Source organism: Mus musculus, chromosome 7 (assembly GCF_000001635.26).
Source record: "Mus musculus strain C57BL/6J chromosome 7, GRCm38.p6 C57BL/6J".
Lineage (NCBI taxonomy): Eukaryota > Metazoa > Chordata > Mammalia > Rodentia > Muridae > Mus > Mus musculus.
In genome coordinates, this window is record NC_000073.6 from 65,689,118 (window position 1) to 65,715,093 (window position 25,976).

The 25,976-nt window shown below is 45.7% G+C and overlaps 2 protein-coding genes and 1 long non-coding RNA gene across 4 annotated transcripts in view; 2 read left to right on the forward strand and 1 right to left on the reverse strand.

Moving 5' to 3' along the window:
- Positions 1 to 2,976, forward strand: part of Tarsl2 (threonyl-tRNA synthetase-like 2) — a 47,196-nt gene extending 44,220 nt beyond the window's left edge. Inside the window, exons 18-19 of the mRNA NM_172310.2 lie at positions 851 to 965; positions 2,054 to 2,976. Of these exons, the coding sequence (NP_758514.2) occupies positions 851 to 965; positions 2,054 to 2,202 (264 nt within the window). The 3' untranslated portion in view covers positions 2,203 to 2,976. The remainder of the gene's footprint in view (positions 1 to 850; positions 966 to 2,053) is intronic.
- Gm33234 lies at positions 942 to 4,325 on the reverse strand. The gene is made up of 2 exons (XR_391545.3): positions 3,734 to 4,325; positions 942 to 1,443 (listed from the first exon to the last, which is right to left on the reverse strand). It is a non-coding gene; the product is annotated as a predicted gene, 33234 (long non-coding RNA).
- Tm2d3 (TM2 domain containing 3) lies at positions 4,300 to 12,796 on the forward strand. Of its 2 annotated transcripts, NM_178056.3 has the most exons (6): positions 4,300 to 4,452; positions 4,734 to 4,826; positions 6,026 to 6,210; positions 8,579 to 8,753; positions 9,975 to 10,050; positions 12,476 to 12,796. In NM_178056.3, the coding sequence occupies exons 1-6, from the start codon at positions 4,362 to 4,364 to the stop codon at positions 12,639 to 12,641; spliced, it is 786 nt and encodes a 261-aa protein (NP_835157.1). In that variant the 5' UTR covers positions 4,300 to 4,361; the 3' UTR covers positions 12,642 to 12,796. The 2 variants fall into 2 exon arrangements, with proteins under 2 accessions (NP_835157.1, NP_081071.1); NM_026795.3 differs by lacking the exon at positions 4,734 to 4,826.
- The last annotated feature ends 13,180 nt before the right edge of the window (positions 12,797 to 25,976 follow it).

The window sequence follows — 25,976 nt, forward strand, 5'->3', positions numbered from 1 at the left end:
TTAGAACCGTGTCCTTAATGTTTTTGAGAAATGGGTGTTTTCAAGCATCTCACACTTACTCTTTCCCACTTGTTTTTATTGGAGACACCTTATTAGCTGCAGCTTCTAATAACAAATACTTATTACCTCACTTTCAGGGGAAGAGGGTAATAGTCTGGGAGCAGCTTAGCTGGTTCTATTTTCAAACATTTAAAAAATATATTTATTTGCTTATGTATTTATTTGAGCTTTTTTTTTTTTTAAGGCAGGGCCTCTCTATGTAACCCTGGCTAACCTAGAACTCACAGAGATTCCCTCTGCCTCCTCTGAGTACTGGGATTAAAGGTGTGCACCACCATACCTGGCTTATTTATTTTCTATGTATGAGTGTTTTGCATGCCTGTCTGTATGCTTGGTGTCTATAGGAGTTTAGAAGAGGTTACCTGATTTCCTGGAACTAGAGTCAGGGTCAGTTTTGAGCCACCATGTGTGTGCTAGGAACCAAACCCAGGTCCTTTGCAAGAGCAACACATGCTCTTAACTGCTGAGCCATCTCGCCAGCCCCTAACTGTTTGGTTCCAACATAGCATCTCATGGGGAACCTTTGGGCACAGGTGCCATTCCTGAGGTCTTCACTGTGTGGTTGCTTCTCACGCTGTTGGGATGGATGCCCTCCAGAGCAAGGGATCTGCAGAGAGCACGTGGCAGGCTTTGGCAACTTAGATTTAGTAGTAATAAGCCCTCCCTTCCATGCCTTCTGACCAACTCTGAACAAAATGGCAGGAGCTATACGGAGCTATCAGTATCAGAAGATGGGAACAGGGCTGCTGGTTACATGGTGTAATGACAAAAACACCCCACTTTCTTCTAGGTGTCCAAGGAATGCTTCGAAGAAGGCTTCATGGCCGATGTGGACTTAGATGACAGTTGTACACTAAATAAGAAAATACGGAATGCACAGCTGGCTCAGTATAATTTCATTTTGGGTAATTTAAGCTCATTTTTTTCAATGCTTGGCTTGGGGGTTTACACAAAGGCCATAGAAAGGAGGAATGTGGTGTAACTAGGTATCACGAGTTGACTGTTGAAATGTGGTGCGCAAGGCAGATCCCAGAGCTCCACATGGAGTCCGTGGTGCAGCGTCACTGGCAACACTTAACATTCAAGCCCAAGTGGAGACAAACACCAGGATGACTTCTTCAGTGGAACTGCACTGCTTTGGCCCCAGCTTGATGTAAAACCCAGAGGCTCCCCTTTGGTTTTGTGAATAATTAGGTCCAAAGTCCAACAATTTGGCTCAAAAAAAAAATTGAAAGTTAACAATAGAATCAGGAGAAACTGCTATCGACATGTCTGCAGGTCTGGCCTGATCACATCCCACAAGTAGAAAGGGTCTGTAGTGGGAAGGAAAAGGGAGCAAAGCCAGAGCCGTTCTGTCAGCAGCTGATCGCTGGTAAGGTCTGCCTGCGGAAGGAAGTGACATGTGTCAGTCAGGCTTTCTGTTATGATAGAAACAAACCTCACGTTAGCTTATTGGAAGGTGCTAGGGTGACTGGTGACCTGAGAAGTTGGATTAATAGCCAAGCTATTGAGAGAGTGACCAGGGACTCAGCCTCACCAGGACCTCGTCTCTGTTTGCTTCCTGTTTTGCTCTGATCCTTTGGAATATCTTAATTCCACTTGTTTCTTCTTTCTGTATGGGAAGAAACACGGATGCAGGTTCCCACCTCTTCTCACAGTACGAGAGAGAACAGGCTTTCCCCACATCCTACAAAATTCTGGTTGGCTTGCTTGGATCCAGGCACGTGGTATTTCCTTAGTCATCAAAGAGTATAGGAAGAATCAGGTGTCTGTTAAAAAAGTTCCCTTCCAATTTGTGTTCCAAGACCTTAGTAGTGTGCTCTGAAGTGGATAGGAGAGGGGCTCAGACGCCACCCTTCCCCTCAATCATGCTCATGAGACTGGAATTCAGTAAGCAGTATTGAGGAGAAACTCGGGTGTGTATCAAATGACGTTAACTTATGGCAGGTAAATCACTCATTTAAAAATGTTTATTTCTCTTTCATTTCTACAGTGGTTGGCGAAAAGGAAAAGATCAACAATGCAGTAAATGTTCGAACAAGAGACAACAAAATTCATGGAGAAATATCAATAGCTTCCGTCATTGAAAAATTGAAGAACCTCAAAAAATCACGTACGCTAAATGCCGAGGAAGACTTCTGAAGGCTTCTCCTTGGGCTTCTATATAACCTTGTTTTGACTTCTGAAATGTATTTTCCCTGTCACTTAAGATATTAGTACTTCTAAGAACCCTAGGGCCACTTGTAGGGCTCTAATGAGTTCAACCTAAGAAGGAAAAGTGATTATTTGATATAAACAAAATTTTAATTTGTTGTGTTCTGAGACTAAATAGGAGAAGCTGGAGAAATTTGCAAGCTATCAAGACTCCAGAGACCTCAGTGATAAAATGGTGTCCATTCAAAGAGGGGAACACTAGCGAGAATTATCAGAAATCATGCTTTGTTTCTTTCTCAAAAGATGTGCTTCCAGCCTGGGGGCTGTAGCTTCGTGACCAGAGCATCCGCGTTGCATGTATGAGGCCTGAGCTCCATCCCCAGCAGCCACCACCTCTCACCCAACAATGACAGGAATAGGCTTTCAATAAAAGCCCATGGCCCTTTTGTAACATGGAGGGGAGATGTCTTATTTTCTAATACACACATCTCAGGTATTTTTATGGCTGCTTTACTAAAGTTCACACTGAAACTCATGCCCAAAGCTGGAATTGCTATTTCATTTAGTGTGCAATCATAAGAGAAGTACTAATATCCTGTTAGTGGCAAAGGACTATGAAACCTCAAAGAGATTTTGTACAATCTGTTATTTGCATTGTGAGTTAAGAGTTACAGTTTTAATGCTTCTAATCATAATTCATTATATTTATCTTTAGAAACACTAAAGTCCTAAATAAAATGCATCACATGGTGTTTCTAGAGCCTCGGTATGTTCCATTGTTGGACGCTTGCCTGGAGTTGAACCACTGCTTTCCTGGGGTGTTTCACTTGTATGTTGAATCGAGTATATTTCTGATTTTTTTTTTTTTAAATCAAGACTGGGTTTCACGATGTAGTTCTGGCTGGCCTAGAACTCACTGAGATTTGCCTGTCTGTGCCTCTGGACTGCATTTCTGATATATTTAAATTATTTTTATTTTGTGTGCATGGGTATTTTGTCTGTTGTCTGGGCACTGCAAGAGTGTCTTGTGCTTATAGAGGTCAGAAGAGGGTGCCAGATTCCTGGAACTGTAGTTCTGGGTGATTGTGAGCCGCAGGTGGGTGCAGGGAATCAAATCTAGGTCCTCTGGAAGAGCAGCCAGTGCTCCTAACTGCCGACTCAGCTCTCCAGACCCTGTAGTTCCGATTTCAACCTTATTGTCTTGGCACTTAATTAAAATACCGTTATGCCAAAGAGAAATTAGTTACAGATTTATTTCACTAGGTGCAGCAGAATTCAAATTAGATGCAGAGAAGCATCAGTCTTTGATATATTATTGATTCTCCTGAACATGAAGAGTGAAGCATCATAGATGAAACCAGTGTGAGGGTGTAGGGTGCGAATTGTAACCATTTTTAAAGCTAACATTTACTGCAGGATTGTTGTGCGCCGAACACCATTTCATGTACTTTTTCACTTATCAGATGTGCAAGTGGGAATTTGGGGACCCCAAAGTGCAAGTCAACAGAGAGAGACATACCAACAGCATGCTTCCTGAAGTATATGCCATAGAAACAACGTAGGTTGCAGAGAGCAGCTCCCCCTCCTCGAGGTTGCTCTCCTGGCCAGTTTGGGGTTGGACTCTGCTCCTACGTGAAAATTCCACACACTTGGCTCTTGTCCCAGGCCCTGAGACCTAACCTGTTTTTCCAGTCTCAGAGGAACTCTAAACTCCGCGTGTCCCCCAACAGGCTGTGGTAAAACCTAAGGCAGGAGCCCTGGGTCCTGGTGCATGGGACTCTTGGAGCTGCTTCCCTGGCTTCATGGGTCAGCGGAACTAAAATGGGCTAACCACATCGCATCACAACCGTTTCCCAGACTCCCAATGGAAAGAGAAGGGCATCTCTTCAAAGGCAGTGAGGGGCTATTCTGGTCCGAGCTACTTCCTGCTGCTGCGGGTCCCCAGTTTCATTCATTTCCCTTGGCCAACAGCACTCAGAGCACGGCGACAAGGAGACCACCCAACCTCCGAGCTGGGAAGCAATGACACCCGCCGGCGGCGCCCCGCAGCAGTGCGCCTGCGGGCCGCGCCCGGACACGCCCCCTTCGGCGCGCCCCCACCACAGCCCCGCCTCCTGGCCCGGAAGTGCGCACGCGCAGCGACAAAAATGGAGGCTGCGGCCGAGCCGCTGCGGTCTGTCCGCCACCTGTCCCGCGTGCTGCTTTTCCTGTCCCAGTGCTACATTCTGTCGGGAGATGGTGAGTTCAAGGCTGGGGGCCGCACCGGGTGAGCTGGTGGCAAGGGGGTCCCCGGAGCCGCAGGAGGCCGGCGACCGACGCCTGGGCGCCGCAGCCCGAGGCCGCAGCACTGCGCTCCAGCCCGCCCCGAAAACCGGTGTTCCCTGAGTCGGTAGCCCAGAACCCCAGTCGACCCCGTCATTTCCGTTTCTTGAGCCGTAGATGCCCAGTGCAGCCCCTACCTGTTAAGCACACAAACCAAGGGTATCCTATCCCATGATAACATGCCTTTCTAATTGTAGGATCCTTAAATTTAGAGCATTCGCAGCCGCTGGCTCAGGCAATAAAGGATCCGGGCCCAACACGTACATTCTCTGTAGTTCCCAGGGCAGCAGGTACTAGACGTTTTCTATTCTAGTAAATGTGCATATTTATAAGGAGTAGTTGCCCGCCCCCCTTTGTTTTCGATACAGGTTTCTTTAGTATAAGAAGTCGCCTTTTGGTTTTGGCTGTTAGATGTGGTGTTGTTTAGATATGTAAATTAAGGGCAGACAGCCGCTTTCAGTAGACAGTTTTGGTCTTTTTGAAATCTATGACTTACCTCTTCATCCAGCCTTACAGGACTCTTCGTTTCTGTTTATTTTTTATTTTCCACTCTCTTCCAGTTCTTTAGCCAGTACTGTTTTCCCTTGAGTTAAAAACCAACCAACCAAACACCGAACTCTACAATGCTTCCCTAATGTTATATGATGTGCTGGGTTAAGAAGGTTGGATAGATACCTGGAGGATAATCCGGGTGAGATCGGGCTTTGAGGGATCTTTGTTTCCTCACCTTTGCAGCCACTGTAGTTATCTTGATTTAAGGCCTTTTCAGCCTTGTGATTTGAACCTTCCAACCTCGGGCCACATGGAGATAGGAACAATAGTGGGAAATGGTATTTATAGCGTTAGCCACTTCATGTCACTTCCAAGTATTCCTGTTTTGCTAACTGTCCGCTAGCTCTTTAGGTTCATCTGTTTGGAGTCCTATTATTTCAGGGATTGGACTTGAAACTGGCAGAGGCATTTCACAGATTTTTATTTCGACGTATATACTAACACCAGTATTTTCTAGAATTGGAGGGCTGAGGGTGTTGTCATTTTTGTGGTGGGGGCGCGCCGAAGGGGGCGTGTCCGGGCTTCATTTTTCCATCAGTAACTTTTGCTGGAAAGGACATTGGATTGGATTTGGAGAGCTGTGTGTTCTGGTTCCAGTTCTGTCCAACATGTCCTCTGGTATTTTGCATAGACTCTGCCTTATCCAAGCTTTAGTTTGTCCTCTGTGCTAATAGCTCTTGGGTCTGACCTGGGCCCACATTGTCTCTCAATGAGCACTTATAGTTTTCATGGCCATGTGGGAAGCAGGAAGGAGAGACGTTTTACTAATCACACCAGTTAGCAGGTCACAGCCAGCTGGTGACAGAAACCCTCTTAGATTGCAGGTGTCACTGACCCCAACTCCAAGCTGTTTGCATTCTAGCACATGTGTCCTTGCTGATTGATCTCGCCACCATTGAAAATTGCCTTTCACTGTTCTTTTGCTCACCATCCGTAGAGAATCAGCTGTTCTCTCACCTCACAGAAAGTACTGAAATCCCTCCTTACATGACGAAGTGTCCAAGCAATGGTTTGTGTAGCAGACTTCCTGCAGACTGTATAGAATGTGCGACCAATGTCTCCTGCACTTACGGGAAGCCTGTCACGTTCGACTGCACAGTGAAGCCCTCTGTTACCTGTGTCGTAAGTATTGTAGTTCACTTTTCCCAACGGCATGCATCATAACATTAAAAGCGTAGCCTCTACTGGTCAGCGCTATGATGTAATGATTTCACTGTGGTCTTTTATAACTGCACTGGAAAGTATTTTTAAATCTTGCATTTGGTTCTAGGAGTATATCTCAGCGGTAAAACATATGCTTAGTATATACGAGGCCCTGCCCTCAACAACCTCTGACTCACTGCTAATTTTTTTTTCCAAACATGAAAATCTTGGGGTGAGAACAGTCTGTGCACAGATGAAGGCCAGTGCTTGGGTCCCTAGCACCAGGGTAAAACCTTAGGCGTGGCTGCGTGCACCTGTATCCCAGAGGCGGGTTCAGGAGGACCTTAAGACCTTGCTGGCGCCGGGTGTGGTGGCGCACACCTTTAATTCCAGCACTTGGGAGGCAGAGGCAGGCGGATTTCTGAGTTCGAGGCCAGCCTGGTCTACAGAGTGAGTTCCAGGACAGCCAGGGCTACACAGAGAAACCCTGTCTCAAAAAAAAAAAAAAAAAAAAAAAAAAGAAAAGAAAAGGAAAGGAAAGGAAAAAAAGGGTGTTGAGAAAGAAAGCAAGCCGTAAGAGAAGGACAGTACACGCTCCCAAGACAAGGCTGCTTGTTTCCTTCGGGTTGCACTTCGGTGCCTTCGCGGTGGCTGTGTATGTGATTCTGTAACTTCCTAAGTTGACAGGCCATGGAGGCTGTAATTTAAACAAGATTTAAAGATTCTTCTGATTTCAATTTTAATGAAAAGTCTGATCTGGTTTACTTAGTTTTCTTAAAGCATAGCCTTCCAAATGAAAGTGTGCAGCTGGTTGGAACATGCGATTTAGAGCTGTGGAATCCTAACACAGGAGCAGGCAAGGCTCCAGACACTCTGACCCTGAGCACTCTGCCTTGTCTTTAGGGAAGGAAGCACTGCTTCTATGGGCAGGGTTAGCTTTATGAGTTGACTTGAAGTTTTTAACTGTCAGCTAGCAGGAACTATAGACTAGCTTCCAGGGTAGGGACTTCGTCCCTTCCCATGTCTCCGAAGGTTTTTCTTCTTTCTATTCAGTCTCTTTCTTCATGGTGGAAAGATGGGTTCGGTAAAGTTCATGAGCACTTAACAGGCCAACCAGAATGCAGTCTAACTGAGAGCCACCTGATGGCAGGACTCAGAGCTGTACATGCCGTGTGGTTCTTCTGAGCCCTGAGGTAGAATGAGGTAGAAAGCACACATTCCCCCCACCCCCCAAAGTGTATGTGTGTTTTGCCTGCATATATCTACCACGTGCATGTATTTGCCTCATACATGTGGTACCTCTGGTAACCAGAAGAGGGCATCTAACCAGATCTCCCTACACCTGGAGCTAGAGGTAGTTGTGGGTACTGGGAATGAAACTTGGGTTCTTTAACTCTTAGTTAGGGAGGTCCTTTTTTATTGGGGAAAAAAAATGCTTTTCTTACAGTATACTCTGGTCATGCTTCCCCCTCTCTCAGACCCTCCCCACCTCTCTACCCACCCAGCTCACACCCTTGTCTCTCTTTAAAAAACCAAAACCCAAGAAACACACACCCACACCCACACCCACACCCACACACACACACTCTCACACACACAATTGGAAACGAGACTATACACAAAAGACCAATAAGACAAGAAAAAAATACGCCCAAACAAAGCTCTCTGAGACAAAAGTCTAGAGAACTACTCTAGAGTTCACTTTGTGCCGGCTGTCACCTGCTCCTGGGCGTGTAAGCTACCCTGAGTGTAGTTATAACCCCAGGAGACTCCATTAGAGAAAAGCAGTTTCTTCTTGGCAGATGGGCACCAGTTGCAGATAGTTTTTTGGTTAGGGGTGGGAGCTCTTATCCTCTCCCCGCTCTCAGCACTGGGACCCTATCTGCAGTCAGTTCTTAACCACTGAGCCGTTTCTCCAGCCCCCCTTTTATATTTTGCAAAAATATGAACACTCATTATTAAAAAGCTAACAAAAGTCACAATGAAATACCACTCTGAAAAACCCTTCGGTTTTGTTTTTGTTTTTGTTTTGTTTTTTTGATACAGGGTTTCTCCTTGCAGCTTTGGCTGTCCTGAAACTCCCTACATAGATAGACCAGGCTGGCTTCAAACTCAGAGCTCCACCCGCCCCTGCCTCCCAGGGGTTAGGCGTGCACCAGCATGCCCAGTCCATAGCCTTTTTCCTTTAGGTAAACTGTATAGATTTTTTTTCCCCTCGATGCTACATACGAGCCTTCTTCCTATATGAACTGCTAGGCCCTAAATACAGTGTTTCAGAAATCTGGGTCTGTTGATATCATAACGAGCTGCCATCTTGTAACTGATTGAGTTTGTGCTTTGGTCCTAGGATCAAGACCTCAAACCCCAGAGGAACTTCGTCATCAACATGACTTGCAGGTTTTGCTGGCAGCTTCCTGAAACAGACTACGAGTGTTCAAATTCCACCACCTGCATGACCGTGGCTTGCCCTCGGCAGCGCTATTTCGCCAACTGCACCGTGCGTGACCACATTCACTGCCTGGGTAAGGAACGGAGCGTGAGGGAGCTGTGAGAAAACTTGTCTTTTCTGAGCTTACTCGGGAGCCCTTAGCCACACTTGAGAACTACATTTATTGACTTGTAATCAATAAACCAAATATATCAGTTCTCAGAAAGACCCTTGGTTCTCCTACGTTCACCATAATCTGTGATAAACAAGAGCACTGCCGCAGGTCTACAAGACAAGGTGGCCTCACTCAGACTAGCTTCCAGCGACACTGATGGCCCTGGACCCACCTGGGGCATCGCTTGCTTTCCTCCCCTTGCTCTGGCCTCACAGAGGTGACTTGCCATCTGGATTTTATTCTCTGCTTCCTTTCAGGAAGATACCTGCCCCTTAGCTTTGTCTTCTGGAATGGCTGTCTTCATGAATGTCCCCAGCAGTGGATAGTGCACACTGCCCTTGATGGCCCAGCTCTTCTCTGGCAGCCACTGTCTTTTTATTGACAGGAGTTATTTATGTTGCTTATAGCAACCTTCAGTCGCCCTAGCTGCTAACTCTACCTTCTGTGGAAGATCTCTGTCTGATGATGAGTGTGGGGGGTGCGGGGGGGGGGGAGTGGGGTTGGAGATGTGTGCTGGCCCTTGTGGGGGCCTGAAATTTGTGTCGGGTGCCTCCCTTGATCTCTCACTGAGCTCAGAGCTCCCCCATTCCCGCTCTCGCTGGTCAGCTGGCTGGGAACTTTCCTGTCCCTGCCTCCTCCGTGCCTGCGTAGCATGTCTGCCCAGCTTCTCCATGACATCTGGAGATCTAGACTCTGGTTCTCCTGCGTGCATGGGAAGTGCTTATCCTCAAGCCTTTTTCTCCAGTCAACACAGTTAGTGCCAAGAAGCTAAGTTACTTTCAGAGCCAGCCCCGTTATCATGGGATTTTATTGTTTTCTTATTGTGGGGTTATAAAGATAAAAGGCATTCTCTTTTAAGAACCACATTTGGCTTTTCATATTTAGGTTTATAATCCTTGTGGAATTCATTTTTGTTAGATAATATAAGGTAGATTCAGTTTTTTATTTCTCTCCATGTGGTTAGCCCTAAGTTAACAACATAAGCTCTACATCCATCTTATAAATGGCAAGAGTTTGCTGTTGCAAATGTTTTTGTAAAGAGAGATAACTTTTAAATTCCAAGCCCATTGTTCATAAGTGGTCTCTGAGAATATTTTATTAGCCTGCGTTTCAGTGTAAAATGTTCCCTTTTTTTGGAAGGCAACCGGACTTTCCCTAAGCTGCTGTACTGCAACTGGACAGGTGGCTACAAGTGGTCGACAGCCCTGGCTCTCAGGTACACTTGACCCTCCTTAGTTTAGATGCTCCTGGGGTTCGTGGGGTCAGTGGGAGCTCAGCCAGGCTCGTCTCCGTCTGAGTATCCTGCTTTCGTTAGTAGATGCTAAGAGACAGATGTGAGATGAGATGGAACTCAGGGACTGAGCCTTGCTAGCTTCTCTTCCGAGGTGTGACTGACATGCTGGGATTAGTGTTAACATGTTGTTAGAAACAGCCAGGGTTTCACACCCAAGCCCACCTGAATGACTAAAATACTGTTTAAAACAGTCTAATAATGAATATTTTAAGTCATTTATTGCAGAGACTAGTAATGTGCTCACTGAAAATTAGAAAAAAATAAAATTAAAGCACTTAATTTAAACATTTTTGTTTTGCCGTGTGTGTCTGTCTGTCTGTCTGCCTGCCTGTCCAGCACACATGTGGAGGCCAGAGGACAATTTTGTGGAGTCAGTTCTCTCCTTCCCCTTCTGCTTGGGTTCTGGGGATGAGACTCAGGCACCAGGCTTCGATGCAAGCACCTGCACCTACTGAGCCATCTTCCTGGCCCAAGAAAAACATTTAAACTGCCTGTAATTGTGCTGTCTAACTGTATACCTGTAACTCTACATAAAAATGAGGGTTGAGTGTGTAGAGTGCTTGCTGCACGAGCAGTCCCAGCACCTCCTGCAGCAGTGCTGGCTCCCAGGGATTCAGTGGAGCTTCAGGTGCAGTCAAGTGGTTAGGTGATTAGTAACAGAGCCAGATACCCCAGGTTAGCCTCTGGCCCCCACTGTCACACATACTGTGTACTACATGCACAAAAGGAAAGAAAATGCACTCACGTATTATTAAAATTTCCAGCAGTGTCTAAAAGAATCGTACCCCCTCTTCCCGCGAAAGGAGAAACCAGAAGGGACTCCAGTCAAATGAGTGGTGAAAAGTTAGGCTGTTGACAGCTGAAGTCTTAGCTCTGGCCCAGACCTGAGGCCTGCAGTGGGTGATGCTGGGGTGGGCGGGGCTGCTCCTCCTCTTACTGTTGACCTTTGGAGCCAAATTCTTTGTCTTGGGGGACACCCAGTTCTGATAGAATCTCTCCGGGCCTTGCCAGAGGTCCCCTGGGTGGCAGCATTGCTTCTGTAGAAGGATCTGGGCTTGAGGAAAGGGAAGGACCCTGCCTGGGAAGGGGCAGAATTGAAAAATGAAAGAGGAACCCAAGGGACAGGGCTTTGCTGCAGTGATTCAGTGGAAGCTAACAACTGACCTTCATTCAAGTCTCTCCATTTGTTCACATTGCTTCTTGAGATAGCTTCTTGCCGTGTAGTTCTGCCTGGCTTGGAACTTACTATGTAGTCCAGCCTGGTCACAGACGTACACAGAGGTACAGTCGTACCTCAACCTCCCAGTACTATTGAACCAGCCATATCTCATCTAAATTTAAAATAATTTTAATCTCACAGAAAATTGCAAAGGAAATAGAGTTCCCATGGCATCCTTCTCATGGGCCCTAACTTTGTCAACATTTTACATCATACACTGCACTGAATAACTGATTGGAATTATGAAAGCTTTTTTTGTCGCAACTCAGCATGGGTTATTCAGAGTGCTCACTCTAAGGAGATGTCTGTGGTTTGCTCCAAACGCTGTTGGTTCCATGGCCCCCTCAGATACCAAAACCCCGGGCACTCAGGTCCCCTTTTTATCAAATAGTGTAGTGCTTGCACGTCGCATACATACACCCATACATACACTCCTCTACCTTCTGTCATCTGACCTGACTTAAGCCATCCACTGTAAACACTGAGTGAATACTTGTCACTTGCTGAGGTACAGTTTGTAGTTGTCCAGTACAGATGCATTTGTGTTCGGCTGGCTGGGATGATGAACCTTCCTTTGGATACTGAGCGCTGACTGCTCTGCTCTGGGGAGGGGTAGGACGCTAACAGAGTCAGCCGCTGTGGGTACTTGTTAGCCCCAGTACTCGGGCTCCTCCCCTGGGCGCTGTGAGGTTTGCTTTGAGCCATTCCGTTATTTCCCAGCAGTCTTAGATCGTAGAATTAAAGGAAACCTTTAAGAACCATGCACAGTACTAAGCCTTTAGGGAGAAGTACCTGAGATTAGGTGACTTGATTTGGGTCTGACAGGTATGTCAAGTGCCTCAAGACTCAGTTCCCGCCTCCAGAACAGCACTCGGCAAGCTGGGTCCCTCAGGGAGGCTCATTTCTGTAACAGAAAATGTTAGGTTTCAGCATAGCCGAAAATTGTGTGTCCTTATTCTCCCCTGCATCGAGACTCAACTCCAGGCCTCCCACATGCTGAGTCCTTGCTCATCTTAGCAGTCTTCTTGCCTGTTGTGAATGTGTGGTTAAGGGGTTCCGTCTTCCTAGACCCTTTCCTACGTGGTGGGAACCACCCAACATCATTGGACCTCTGCTCTTCTTTTGCAGCATCACCCTTGGGGGGTTTGGAGCCGATCGCTTCTACCTGGGCCAGTGGCGAGAAGGCCTCGGCAAGCTCTTCAGCTTTGGCGGCCTGGGAATATGGACCCTAATCGATGTCTTGCTGATTGGAGTTGGCTATGTGGGACCAGCGGATGGCTCTTTGTACATTTAGCCGAGGTTATGTGCTTCAGAGAGCAGTGTAGAGTCCTGTGTGTGGAGATGGATGCGGTGTGAGAGGGGGATTTATGTTTTTAATGTACAGCATCTGTACTTGGCTTGCCTTGATGAAGGTAAAATAAAGAAATCGAACACTGAACCACGACAACCCAGAACTTTTTATTTGCCTGAAATCACTTTGGGGCAGGGGGGCAGGGGGAGCTGAACTAAAAACATAAACTTAAAGGCAGAAAAAGAAAATGGCAGAAAGGCCTGCCTGCGTCCCACTGTGCTACTTAATCTTCCACCTTCAAGCCCTTCAGCTTCAGCCACGGGGGCTGGGCAGCTAGGCACCCTCCCAGCTAAAGTTCCTCCGTAGACTTCCACATCTGTAAGTCGGGGATGTCACGCCTTCATGGTATGACCTGTCTCAAGGGAGATGCCAGTGGGTCCTGTGAGTGATGTAAACAGTGGCAGGAGTACTGAACCTTGGTGAGCTTACAGGACAGGATTACTCAGCAGCCTGCCTTCCCGGTGCCTTCCGGGTCGGAGTGTCCATCAGGAGTAAAGCCGTCATTGCTTATACAAGGAAAAGGTTGGTTTTCAACACATCCCTGCATTTCAACAGGTAGGTGGTGAGAACTCTGGATCATAGACACACTGGAAGTGTTAAAAAAAAAATTCCTTGTGTGACAAGTGTTTTCTGAGTGGTCCCAGATCTGTTGTAGGCCTTTATGGAAGAGAAAAGACAGTAACAGTGTAGTCCAGGGGAGCCTTGCTCAGGGTTGGTTCTGAAACTGAGTCCTACATTTAATATCTGCACAAGACTGCTAGCCAACATCTAGATCCAGAAGCCATAGCGTACCTCTGGGGAATATTTCTACTGACCGCACAGGACAGCCAGCTGCGGCGTCTCATGCCTGTCTCCTTGGCACTTAGGAAGCTGAGGCAGGGAGTATGTTGCAGGAATTTTGAAGATGACCTGGACCACCACGTGGTATGTTCCAGGCTAGAATGCAGAGACAAAGCCTGTCTCCAAGGGAAAAAGAAACCCCAGAGGGCAAGCCTTTCTTTAGATGATTTAAGTGTGGGCTGCCTTAAAGTATGATCCAGTCATTGCCCCCTCCCACTCTGCCCGCCCACAGTTTCTCATCCCATTCCTCCTCCCCCTGTCTCCAAGAAGATGCCCCTCCCACGCCCCACTGACACACACCCCCCGCCGCCCCCCGCCCTCCCTGCCACCAGGGCTCCCCACTCCCTGGAGCCTCAACTCCCAAGAGTTAGATGCATCTTCTCCCACTGAGGCCAGACCAGGCAGTCCTCTGCTGTATATGTGAACCAGCTCATGTATGCTGCCTGGTTGGTGGCTCAGTGTCTGAGAGATCTCAGGGGTTCGGGTTAGTTGAGACTGATGGTCTTCCTATGGGGTCACCCTTCTCAACTTCTTCCATTCTTTCCCTAATTCAACCACAGAAGTCCCCGACTTCAGTCCTTTGGTTGGGTCTAAGTATTCGCTTCTGTCTTGGTCGGCTGCTTGTTGGGCCTCTCAGTGGACAGCCATGCTAGGCTTCTGTCTGTGAGCACAACGTAGCATCAGTAAGAGTGTCAGGCCTTTGAGCCTCCCCTTGAGATGATCCCAACTTGGACTGGTCACTGGACCGCCTTTCCCTCAGTCTCCTCTTCATTTTTGTTCCTGCAGTTCTTTTAGACAGGAACAATTCTGGGTCAGAGTTTTTGACTGTGGGATGGCAACCCCGTCCCTCCAGTTGATGCCCTGCCTTTCTACTGGAGGTAGATGCAATGAGTTGGGCATTTCATCTAAGGTCCCTCCCTTTGAGTCCTGAGAGTCTTTCACCTCCCAGGACTCGGTTACTTTCTAGAGGTTTCCCCAATCTCCCCACCCCCAGGTTGCATATTTCCATCCATTCTTCTGGCTCTCAGGGCTTCTCTCCTGTCCCCACCACCCCACACCTGATCATGTTCCCCTTTTACACTCCCTCTTCCCCTCCCCTCTCTCACCAAGGTCCCTCCCTCCCTCCCTCCCTCCCTCCCACCAAGGTCCCCCCCTTTTGCCTCCTGTGATTGTTTTCTTCTCCCTCCCAAGTAGGATTGAAGCATCATGCCCCTATGGTATGGTGGGGCATCTTTTGAGTATATGACCAAGAGTGGTATAGCTGGGTCTTCAGATAGATCTATTTCTGATTTTCTGAGGAACCTCCAGATTGATTTCCAGAGTGGTTGTACCAGTTTGCAATCCCACCAGCAATAGAGGAGTGTCCCTCTTTCTCCACATCCTCTCCAACATGTGCTATCACCTGAGTTTTTGATCTTAGCCGTTCTGATTGGTATAAAGTGGAATCTCAGGGTCGTTTTGATTTGCATTTCCCTGATGACTAAGGACTTTGAACATTTCTTTAAGTGCTTCTCAGTCATTTGAGATTCCTCTGTTGTGAATTCTCTGTTTAGCTCTATAAGCAAGAACTGTTTGGAGGAAACTTGAGTTCTTTATATGTTTTGGATATTAGCCCTCTATCGGATGTAGGGTTAGTGAAGAAAATTTTCCCTAATCTATAGGTTGCCAATTTGTCCCACTGACAGTGTCCTTTGCCTTAAAGAGCTTTCTAGTTTCATGAGGTCCCATCTATCAATTCTTGATCTTAGAGCCTGAGTCATTGGAGTTCTGTTTTGTAAATCCTCCCCCTTTCCCCATGCCAATGAGTTGGAGGCTCTTTCCCACTTTCTCTTCAATTAGAGTCAGTGTATCTGGTTTTATGTTGAATTCCTTGATCCACTTGGACTTGAGCTTTGTACAAGGTGACAAATATGGATCTATTTTCATTTTTTTCTACATACTGCCAGTTAGACCATTTATTGAGGATTCTTTCTTTTTTCCATTGTATATTTTTGTCTTCTTTGCCAAAGATCGAGTGTCTGTGTGTGGTTTTATGTCTGGGTCTTCGATTCTATTCCATGATCAACCTGTCTGTCTCTGTACCAGTATCACTATTGCTCTGTAGTACAGCTTGCGGTCAGGGATGATGGTTCCCCCAGAAGTTCTGTTATTGTTGAGAATTGGTTTTGCGCCTCTTTAAGGATGGTTCATCTTCCAGGATCTCTGATTAGAGACATGGGTGTAGGTGGGAGCAGTTCCAGTTCTGGCCACTAGAGGGCGCGCCCCTTACGTTCCAATGCTGTTTCCTGAAATTGCCAAGCTTGAGTTTAGCAGTGTTTCCAGCTGTGTGGGCTTTTCCAAGAGTCGGCTGACTTCTCTTATCTGGGAGACGGTTAAGCAGGTGTTCTTGTGTAGAAAGTAACTTTTTATATTCTTTTGCAAGAGGTAACCCTTTCGCCAACTCTGTCTTCCTGCCCTTCCTTAGCACTATGAACAAAGCTCTGTAGGCTTTCCCTTTTGAATGGCGGAGGTGGAGCAAGGGAAGTGCCTCGGGGGTGTTGCTGACTTAAACGTGATAGTGAAAGAAAGAATTAACAACATGCTGTACAGTTGGTCTCCCTGTGGCCTCCAGGTCTCAGATAAGCAGCAGGTTTTAAAGCTGAGAATGTCAACACTCCGTAGAGGGGGTCCTGAGTGAACTTATGCCCCAAATACTAAAAAGTTGGCAGGAAGGGGTAGCTTTTGGGGGCAGTGGGGCATTAGCTGGAAGTATACCCAGAAGCTTACACGCTGGGCTCTGAGACAGAACCTTTCAAGTACAGTTTAAACAGATTCACAAAGAATGAGTCTTGAAACACAGTGGTGAACTCATGCATGAGCCCCGAAGGGACCCACAGAAAGACCCGTACTTGCAGAGGCTCCTAGAGGAGGCTCCATGCGTCACAGCCCCCGAAACCCTGCTGGCAACCAGGTGCCAGGTTTGAGTGTGACTTTCAGGTTCTGTGTCCGCTGGGCTGGAGGTTGGGAAGTCTAATATCCAAGTGCTGGTGGAGTTAGAGACACTGAGGACCCCTTTCATCTTGGCACTGTCTTTCTGGGTCATCACATCCTATTCATAAACAGGGTCCCCCTAGAGCTCCTGTAATCCATGAGGGTTCAGCCCCCACGACTAGTCACTTCCTATAGATAGGCCCACTTCCTTGAGTGGCAAGATTTTGACAGCAGTGGAGGTGGAGGAACAGCCCACAGCTCTAGACTCTTTCAAGTTTCTACTGTAACCCAACTCCAAAGTCAAACACAAGGTTCCGTCATCCCACCAGTGGCCCCATTTCTTCTGTACCAGTTCTACATTACTTTTATTCTCACTGTGACTGAACACCTAACAGCAGCAACTTCGGGAAGGTCAGACCTGCTTTGGCTCCTGGTTCCACAGAAGTTTCAGTCCACCGTGGTGAGGAAGATGTAGCATCAGGAGTAGCTGCCTGCTTAGAGGCAGGAGTATGAGGCAGTGACTCTTAACATGGTACAAACAGGAGGCAGAGAGCAGAGCCTAGAACCAGAGCCAGGTATGTCCTTCAAAGACAGACCCCTGGTCACCTACTTTTTGCCAGCTAGGTTACACAGCCTAAAATCTACACAGCCTTCAAAACAGTGCTGCAAGTTAGGAAATGAGTATTCAAAGCCTGAGCCTCTGAAGGAGGGTCCATAACACCTGGTCCATTGACCTGATAATCTAGAAAAGTTTACTCCACGTTCTTGAATTCGAGGTATTGAAATTACCTTCTATAAATCCATTGTTTTCTTATAAAAATAATAAAGTGGGACGTGAACACATGCTGACGTGTAACATAGTTTCTGTTCTGTGAAAACAGTAAGGTTGAAGAGCGGTGCCTAACATAAGTGAGGTACACAATGGGTGAGCGATGCGCGAACCATTGGGCATGTCTTGAGAGGGAACAGAATATCTGCAGGTATTGCTAACATTATTGAAAAGGTGCTATGAGTGCTGGAGAGATAGCTCAGCAGTTAGTGCACACACAATTAATACTAAGTAAATCTGCTTTTAAAAGATTTTTAAATGATGGTAGAGAACAGCTGGATAATAACATCTCTCCGTAAAAATAAAATAAAATTAAATAAAAAGACAAACAGAAAATAGTGGAAACCATTACATCATTCCCCAAAACATGCAAACAAGCAGACAAAGACCAGCAAACAAGAAAAAAAGATGACAGGATGACCAAAAATGGCCAAGAAAGAGGGAAAATTTATGCAGGAGTATAAAGCTACTACCAAACTGGTCAGCAAACTCCAGGGACTTGAGAGAGAGGAGGTCAGAGAGGAATAGAGCAGTTTGCAGAAGGGGGGCAATGTCTTTATCTTTCTCTCTTCAGGCTGAGAAGAGGCCAGGGCAGGGGCTGGTGAACACCAGGACGAAGATGCTGATGCCGTGGAGTCTCCGTGCTAAATCAGAAACAGAAACAAAGCCTGGGGTAAAAGCTGTCAATCAGGAAAGCCACTCCCAACACATGCGCGGGCATCCTGGTTCAGGATAGTTAGAAGATCCTCATAAGTAAGGTGGGGTCCATATGTTGGAGTAGAGCTACTGCTTCCGCGTCTCCACGTCGCCTGAAGATGTTAGCCCACAGGATGCTGAATGGAACACCAAAGTGCTCGTGGGGAGATGGGGAGAGGGAGTGAGAGAGCGAGTGTTTTAATACATTATTATGAAGATATACACATCATCCAAGAACAAAAATGACTGTCTTGAAGAAGAATGAGTACTGGTGAAATGTGGAGAAATTACATCCCTCAGATACTGCTTTTGTGGATAGAAGATGAGCCAACCATCTTGGAAAACAGCAGGGCAGATCTAAGGAGTGTAAAATAGGAAGATCATGGCGATTGGGGAATTATACTTTCAGATGTAAGTCCAAAGGATGTGAGACCCTGTCGTCATGATGTTATTCCTAATGGTAACAAGGTAGAAACAACCCAAATGTCCAACTGATAAATAATTCATAAACTTAAATCTCAGCCCTAGCCGCTGAGTTACTGACACTCAGTTGTTGCTGGGAGAGGGAAACTGGGGTTTTCTTCAATGAAGCGATACTTGATATCGCAACCACTGCAGGGCAGAACCCATATTAGAGTAGTCAGACAATACAAACTGGACTTGATGATTAATTTGCTTGTTTTTAGACAGAGAGAAGAGGAAGGAAGGCAGGTGGAGGAGGGATGAATGTGATGAAAATACATTGTATAATATTTTTGAAGAATAAAATTATGAGTTTTGAAATTTTGGTTTTGTGGTTCTAGGGCTTGTGCCTGGGGTCTTGCATAGAATAGGGACTCTACCATTCCCCTCTGTTAGGAACATATATTCTTGTGACAAAAGTCTAGGCACAAACATAGGGCTTTCTTGAAGTCCTTCCATCATGGAGGGAACAAGGATTTGAACTCACTGTAATAAACACACTCTGGGATGAATATACAGCCTTTTTGTCCATTTTACATCCTGCAATACCAAGTATGAGATCATGCTTATATTATATATATATGTATTAATACATTATATATTTACATATAACATTTAACATATACAAGTTTTATGATATATGTCATACATTATATAATATAACTTATTCACTTAAAATATATATGGATATATATTAATTCATGATATAATATATGAAATATGTACTGTGAAATATATAATATGTAATATATAGAATTATATAATATATAGTATGTAATATACAACATTTTCAAGATGATGCATGCTCAGGGCCCTGGGTTTTGATACCTAAACTTTTAAGAAAATAAGCTTAATAAATTAATAAAAGAAAGGGTTATTTTAAATAACCTTTACCTATTGCTAGGTCCAAAGGAGACTTCAATTTCCCAAACTCCAAAAGGCAGTCCAAAAACTCAGAAATGGACTCAACCTGAACTATAGGAACATTTCTAGCAGTTAGACCAACAATGGTTGGTCTTGACTGAAGATCTGATTGGATGAATGGAGAAGTCCCTAGGAAGTTAACTAAATGCTCCCCTGGGTGTGTCTATGAAAGTGTTCCCAGAAAGCCTTAGCTAAGGGGGAAGACCAGCCCTGAATGTAGATAGTAGCATCCCAGAGGGTGAAGGCCTAAAGACAATGGAAAGTGATGTAGGCGTGCCTGACTCTTCTTGCATGGGTATATTTCTGCTACCATAACCTACAGATATCAGACTCCATGATCTTCATCCTTTGCACCAGGGACTCCCCAGAAGGCTTCCAGGCCTTCAGCCTTGGAGTGGATGTCATCATTGGCTTCTCTCCTGAGGCTTCCGTCATCATGGACTGAATGTCCCCTGGTTTTCCTTTCTTTCCAGCCCACACAAGGACACTGGAAGAGTATTTTGCCTCTGCTAATGTAAACCAGTCTAGTCAATCTATCTGTCTGCCTGTCCATCTGTCCATCCATTTATCCATCCATCTTCTATCTATCTATCATCTATTTTTTAGTGGTTCCCTTGAGAACCCTAAATAATACGTGTGCTTTCTGCATGCTTCATTCCTATTGGACTGTGGCTCCTTCTGCTATCAACATCCTTTCTGTCTGAAAGAATTATCTAACATTTTTGTTTTGTTTTGGAGCAGGTCTGCTAGCAATGAATTTTCTTTAATTTCCTTCACAGAAGAACACCTTTATTTACCTCCATGCCTGGAAGCCGGTCTTGTTGACCATGGTCGTCTGGGTGGCAAGCTTCTTTTATTTGGACCTTTACCTTTGCTGCTCTGAGTGAGGTGTGTTTTTCTTTGACAACTTTCAAGCTTTATTCTTTGTAAGCAATGGCACAGTGAAACCATAGAGCAGGACAACTCCATGGGTGGAAAGGTTTATTGTAAGTATGGCACTGCCGTGTAACTATCTCTCAGGTGGTGGAGAAAGAATAGCCATAGACACTTGGTGGGGGGGGGGAGTCTAAGGCTGCCTTGGCTACCTCTTAGGAGGCAGAGAGGAGTGAAGCCATGGGCAGGGGGAGTCAGGGGGGATGCTGCCAAGAACTGGTGGAGGGTAGCTTCAGAAATGTAGCTGTGCAAGCCAGAAGAGCCTAGGAACTGGCTTTCTGGCCAACAGATCCCAGTGGCTTTGATTCACATTGCAGGTGCATGTTAAAAGCAGCTTTGAGGTTAGCTGGGGCTTTGATACTTAACTAGATGCCCCGTTTGCCTGTGTTAGAGGGAGGTTACATTTGCCAGAGGATGCTGAGAGATAGCTTTTATCCGTCTGGCCAGCAATCTTTCTTTCTGTCCTGTGAATACCCAACCTGAGCTGAGGCCAGACTATCATTCTGGGGATTTGGGACCTAACATGGTGTCCCTTTACTTTTAGGTAGTTTGACTACAATGTGTATAGACATATGTTTTGGGGGTAGTATGGTGGTGATGTACTGTGGTTGTCTTACTCCCATTCTTTTTGGTATTTTGGCTTTGGGTCCTTTGAGATGCTCAAGTTTTTGGTTTATTGTTTGTTGCTTTTGAAACAGCCTAAGCTGTTATCTCTTTATGAATATATATATATATATATATATATATATATATATATATATATATATCCTGCTCAGTTCTCTCTCTTATCCTTCTGTGACTCCAATCACATGTATGCTTGACTATCTAATGATGTCCTATAGCCCCCAAATAGTCTAGGTTGGTTTTGTTGTATGTTTTCCTGTTTGGATGATCTGGAGAGCTTTTGGGGCTGCCTTGTAGGAATTTGGCAGGAATTTGACTTTGGGCTAGGACTTGGAAGTAGGCTCGGGATGAATAGAACTGAGGAGTGTATTCTCTGTATCTTGATGGTCTTGTTAAGGCCTGAATACAGTAACCACAGGACCTTTGTCTGTGCTTTGTTTGTTCCTTGACTACTTTGTTTATGCCTTAGAACTGACCTTATTCTTTGCATGTGCTTAGAATGCTATCAAAGTAGGCTGGAGAAAAATAAACCCGCTTCAGCCTCAGCAGTGGCTGGAGTCCTGTTACAGCGTTGTCTAATTGCCTTTTTCTTTTCAATCCTCAATCTGTCCCTTGAGACCAGGTTGACTGACTGAGCTGGCTTGGTCAGGATGGTTTCTATTTTTGTAGTTTCAAGGGTTTTGTTTTGTTATTTAAATTTGTATTTAAATAACAAAACAAAACCAAAGCTGTATTTATTTACTTACATGTCTAAATTTTCACATATGTAATACATGTTATATAGTTATATATAATATATATGAATATGTATATATGCCTGGTGTTCTGCGTCACTCTTAGAATTCCATCTTTCAGACATGATTCTCCCTCTCCTCATGCTTGCTGACCCCTCCACTCCGCTGCCACTTTCAGCACGTGCATCGAAATGACATACTTGTCAAAGTTATTTTAGAATTCCTATCTGGTTGTTCCAACTCCTTAGGCCATGGAGTCTATTTCTGTAACTCACTTCATCTCAAGATGGCCTCCTCTTCCTTTTTCTTTTACTAAATTGGATTCTTCTATCAAAGGCCAAAACATCATTTGTATGAACCCAGGTATCTGATAGTTCAGCAAATGTCCGTGTTGTTTCTAACCTGCTTTTAGTACAAGGATGAGTCAGCCTAGCTAGGAACTGAGGATTTTGCATCAGTTAACTACTACATGCAACACAGGCACGGCTCTGCAATTCTCTAACTGGGGCATGATGTGTTTTATAAAAAGCTAAGGATGTGCTTCACGGGTCAAGGGATGGTGAGGTGGGAGGGGGTAACTCAGCAGGCCCATGCCTTGGTATCAACCAAGTGTAGAATATTCTAGTGTAGAATAGAGTTTATTTGGGGGCATGGGAAGGGGAATTGAGAAGGGAGTAGAGGCAGAGAAAGAGAGGGAACAGAGAAAGAGAGAGGGAGAAAGGAGAGAGAGAGAGAAGGAGAGAGAGAGAGAGATCAGCCAGAAACATATATGGAGGTGGGGGAAGGGGGAAGGGAGAGAGGGAGAAAAGGGGACAGGGGAAAAAGGGAGTCAGAGAGAATAAGAGAGAGGGAGAGGCCTAACAGTCCCTTGTATAGCAAGCCAGGCCTACCTGGCTATTGCTGGGTAACTCTTGAGCAGAGTGTAGAAGGAATGCGAACAGGGGAAGCTCCTGCTCTAAGTTGGGGACGAGACAGGGAGGTAAGGTTTTCCGCAGAGCTTCCACATGCCTGTGTCACAGAGGACCGTTTTTGTATCCTTACCTCTTCTTCAGGGCATCACGTTTCCCTGTGGCTGAGTGTCATACAGCAGGGCTGGTTTTCTCTGCTGTTCGGGTCCAGCCTGAATCTCAGACCCTAAACCCCAGTGTGGGGCTTCCTAGACTCTGCCTCTTCTCCCTCCCATTGCAGCTAGCTTCTGCCTTGTGTCTGTAGAGGCTCCTGGACAGGGATTCCCTGCCTACCTGCTGTAGCCTCTGCTTGGTTGGTGTGTGATCCTGCTGTGTGGTCTCCTGTCTTTCTTTCCCTCTGAAGTGAGAGGTGTTTGATTGTAGTCCTCTGTTGTTCGGATCTTTCCGTGTGTGCTTGTTGCTAGAGGCTCCTTCTTCCTCAGAAGCAAAGGGTGGGGGTTCTATGGGTGGGGGGTTGCAGCATATAATCGGGGAGGGATAGTATTGCTGTAGATGCGTGCTTAGGACCTGTGTAGTTGGGAACTCCTTGGTCTTCTGCTGTAGACACTTCCTGCTAGTACCCCCAAAGTGAATACGGACTTCTCCAGGCCTGCTTCTGTCCTGCTCCACCCTTGCATCCCAGCCCAGACTCGATTCCCATTACCTGCTAAGATTTATATAATGCCCTCATACCTCACGGCAGCCACACGAGTCTCCTGTGCCCTGCCAGAGGGCTGAAATCCAGTTTCGCTGTCGAGCCAGATCCACACGGAATTCAGCTTCCTTGACAGCTTACAGCCTCAGATCTCTGCTAGATCAAAACCAAAAATGATAATCCCGGTGTCGTCTGCTCATTTTTCTCACTGATCTCTGCAGCGTTCCCTGTTCTGCATGGACGAGAGCAAGAATGAAAGGTTGCAAATCAAAGCTACTGCCACTGAAACTTGTCTGCAGATCTACCAGGAGCATTGTACTGACTAGTTTTTCTTCAATTATATTGTTCTAAGCCAGTGGTTCTCAACCTTCCTAGTGCAGTGACCCTTTAGTACAGTTCCTCATGTTGTGCCCCAATCATAAAATTATTTTTGTTGCTACTTCATAACTGTACTTCTGCTACTGTTATGAATCACAATGTAAGTGTCTGCATTTTCTGATGGTCTTAGGGGACCCCTGTGAAAGAGCTGGACTACCCCCAGAAGGGCCGTGGCCCACAGGTTGAGAACCGCTTTTCTAGATTGAGCTACTGTATTTTATTTAAGGTTTTGTGTTTGTTTGGTTGGTTTTAGGCTGTGGCTAACCTGCCACAAGGTCGTCAGCAGGAGCTTAAGAAAGATTATCCCCTTAAAAGAAATTTCAGGAATAGCGTATGATCTGTTTGCTCGGAAATTCTCAAATAGTCCCATTTAAATGTATATGAGGTCTCTGCAGCCAACCAAGGCAGTAGGTCCTATAGGTTCTTAAGAGAACATGTTAAAAAAAAACCACATGTGTATTAGATCTGCTTATCTTAGCTGATTAGTGCTGAAGTGTAAATGTAAAATCAGACAATTTTATGATTACCTAATGCTCCAATTGCTATGGGTATGCAGCAAGTTACCTCCAATCTTTGTGGTTTAAAACAGTGCCTTATTTTCAAAGATTCCTGTGGACTGGGCATTTGGCTAAGCACAGGAGAATGGTTTATCTCTGCTGCATGGCCCCTCAGAGCAGGGAGACTCAGAGGCTGGGACCGCAGGCATTGGAAGACTTGTTAGTCCTGTGCCTGGAGGCGCCTCTGCATTGGTCTCCTCACGTGGCTCTGGTTTGGCTCAGCCCTAGTGCGGTTGTGCTTTGGCCCTTTAAAGGTTCGTGTGTGGGAAGCTTGATCTCCGTGTGCAGATGTTAAAAGGTGGTTCTCAAGAGGCGGAGACCAGTGGGACTTGGTTACAGGGGTGCAGTGGGATTTGTTTAGGTTACAGGGGTGCTGTCTTTGGCAGGATGAGCCACTCTCAACTTTACCACCATGATCCCTCCCTTTGCATATGTGCCCAGGGTGCCATCGACCATGACGTCCCCATCAGAGCCAAGCCAGTTGCAGTACTATGCTCTTGAACTTGTAGACACATGAACCAAATGTTTGCTTGGCTCCCCTTTTTCTTAGCACTCACCTCAGATGCTTTTCGTCAGAGTAGGAGGTGGGCTAATGCTGTCAGCTAGGTGGCAGCTGTGTTGCGTGTCTCAACTCTAGCCCAGGAGTCACACATGAGCAGTCACACAACTGGCCATTGACTGATCCAGTGACAAAGCTCTGCTGTGTTTAGGGTAAAGAGAGAAACTCTAGCTCTTAATGAGGGAAATAAAAAGCTTTAAGAAAACCCACTACAAAACGAGAGCTATCATAGTGGCCATTTTCAGAAAATACAATTTGTTATAATCAATTTTTAAGAGATAGAGAAGATGTTTGTCTCGGAGCCTGTTCAGAATCAATCTCTCTCTCTCTCTCTCTCTCTGTCTGTCTGTCTGTCTGTCTCTCTCTCCTTCCCTCCCGCCCCCTTTTGAGTTCTGTTGTGACATTTTTTCTGGGAGATATGACAAAAAAATGTCTGTTTATGCCCAATAAGGACTGGCAATAGACCAAAGTAATGATTCCCCCCCACACACATCTACTTCAGCGAGCCAGTGAGTTTATCTGAATGAGGAAGCGGTTTCTCACAGGAACATGATGACTCAAATGTAACTGGGTCACTGAGATGCCAACTGTAAGTGATGAGGCATGACACATCATGTCGGTATCATAAACAATCATGAAATGTGTGATGGATTACATGCAAACATGTCATCACTTATGTAAGACACTTGACATTCTGTGAGTGTGTGTGGGTGTGGGGGGTATTCCTGGAGTCAATCTCTCCACTATAATATCAATCGTATGAGTTAGAATTGTTTTGTGGGGGCTGGTGAGATGGCTCAGTGGGTAAGAGCACCCGACTGCTCTTCCGAAGGTCCAGAGTTCAAATCCCAGCAACCACATGGTGGTTCACAACCATCTGTAACAAGATCTGACACTCCCTCTTCTGGAGTGTCTGAAGACAGCTACAGTGTACTTACATATAATAAATAAATAAATAAACAAACAAACAAATAAATAGAAGTTAATGAGGGAACAGAGATGAAGAGATGTTTTTAAAAAAAAACAAAACAAAACAAAAACAAAAACAAACAAACAAAAAAGAATTGTTTTGTGGAAGTATGGAGCAAGCTAATGTTTTCTCTGAACAAAGCCCTGGCTTGGACCAAGACAAATCCCTGAGTGCATCAGCGGTTGTCAAGACAGCAATGT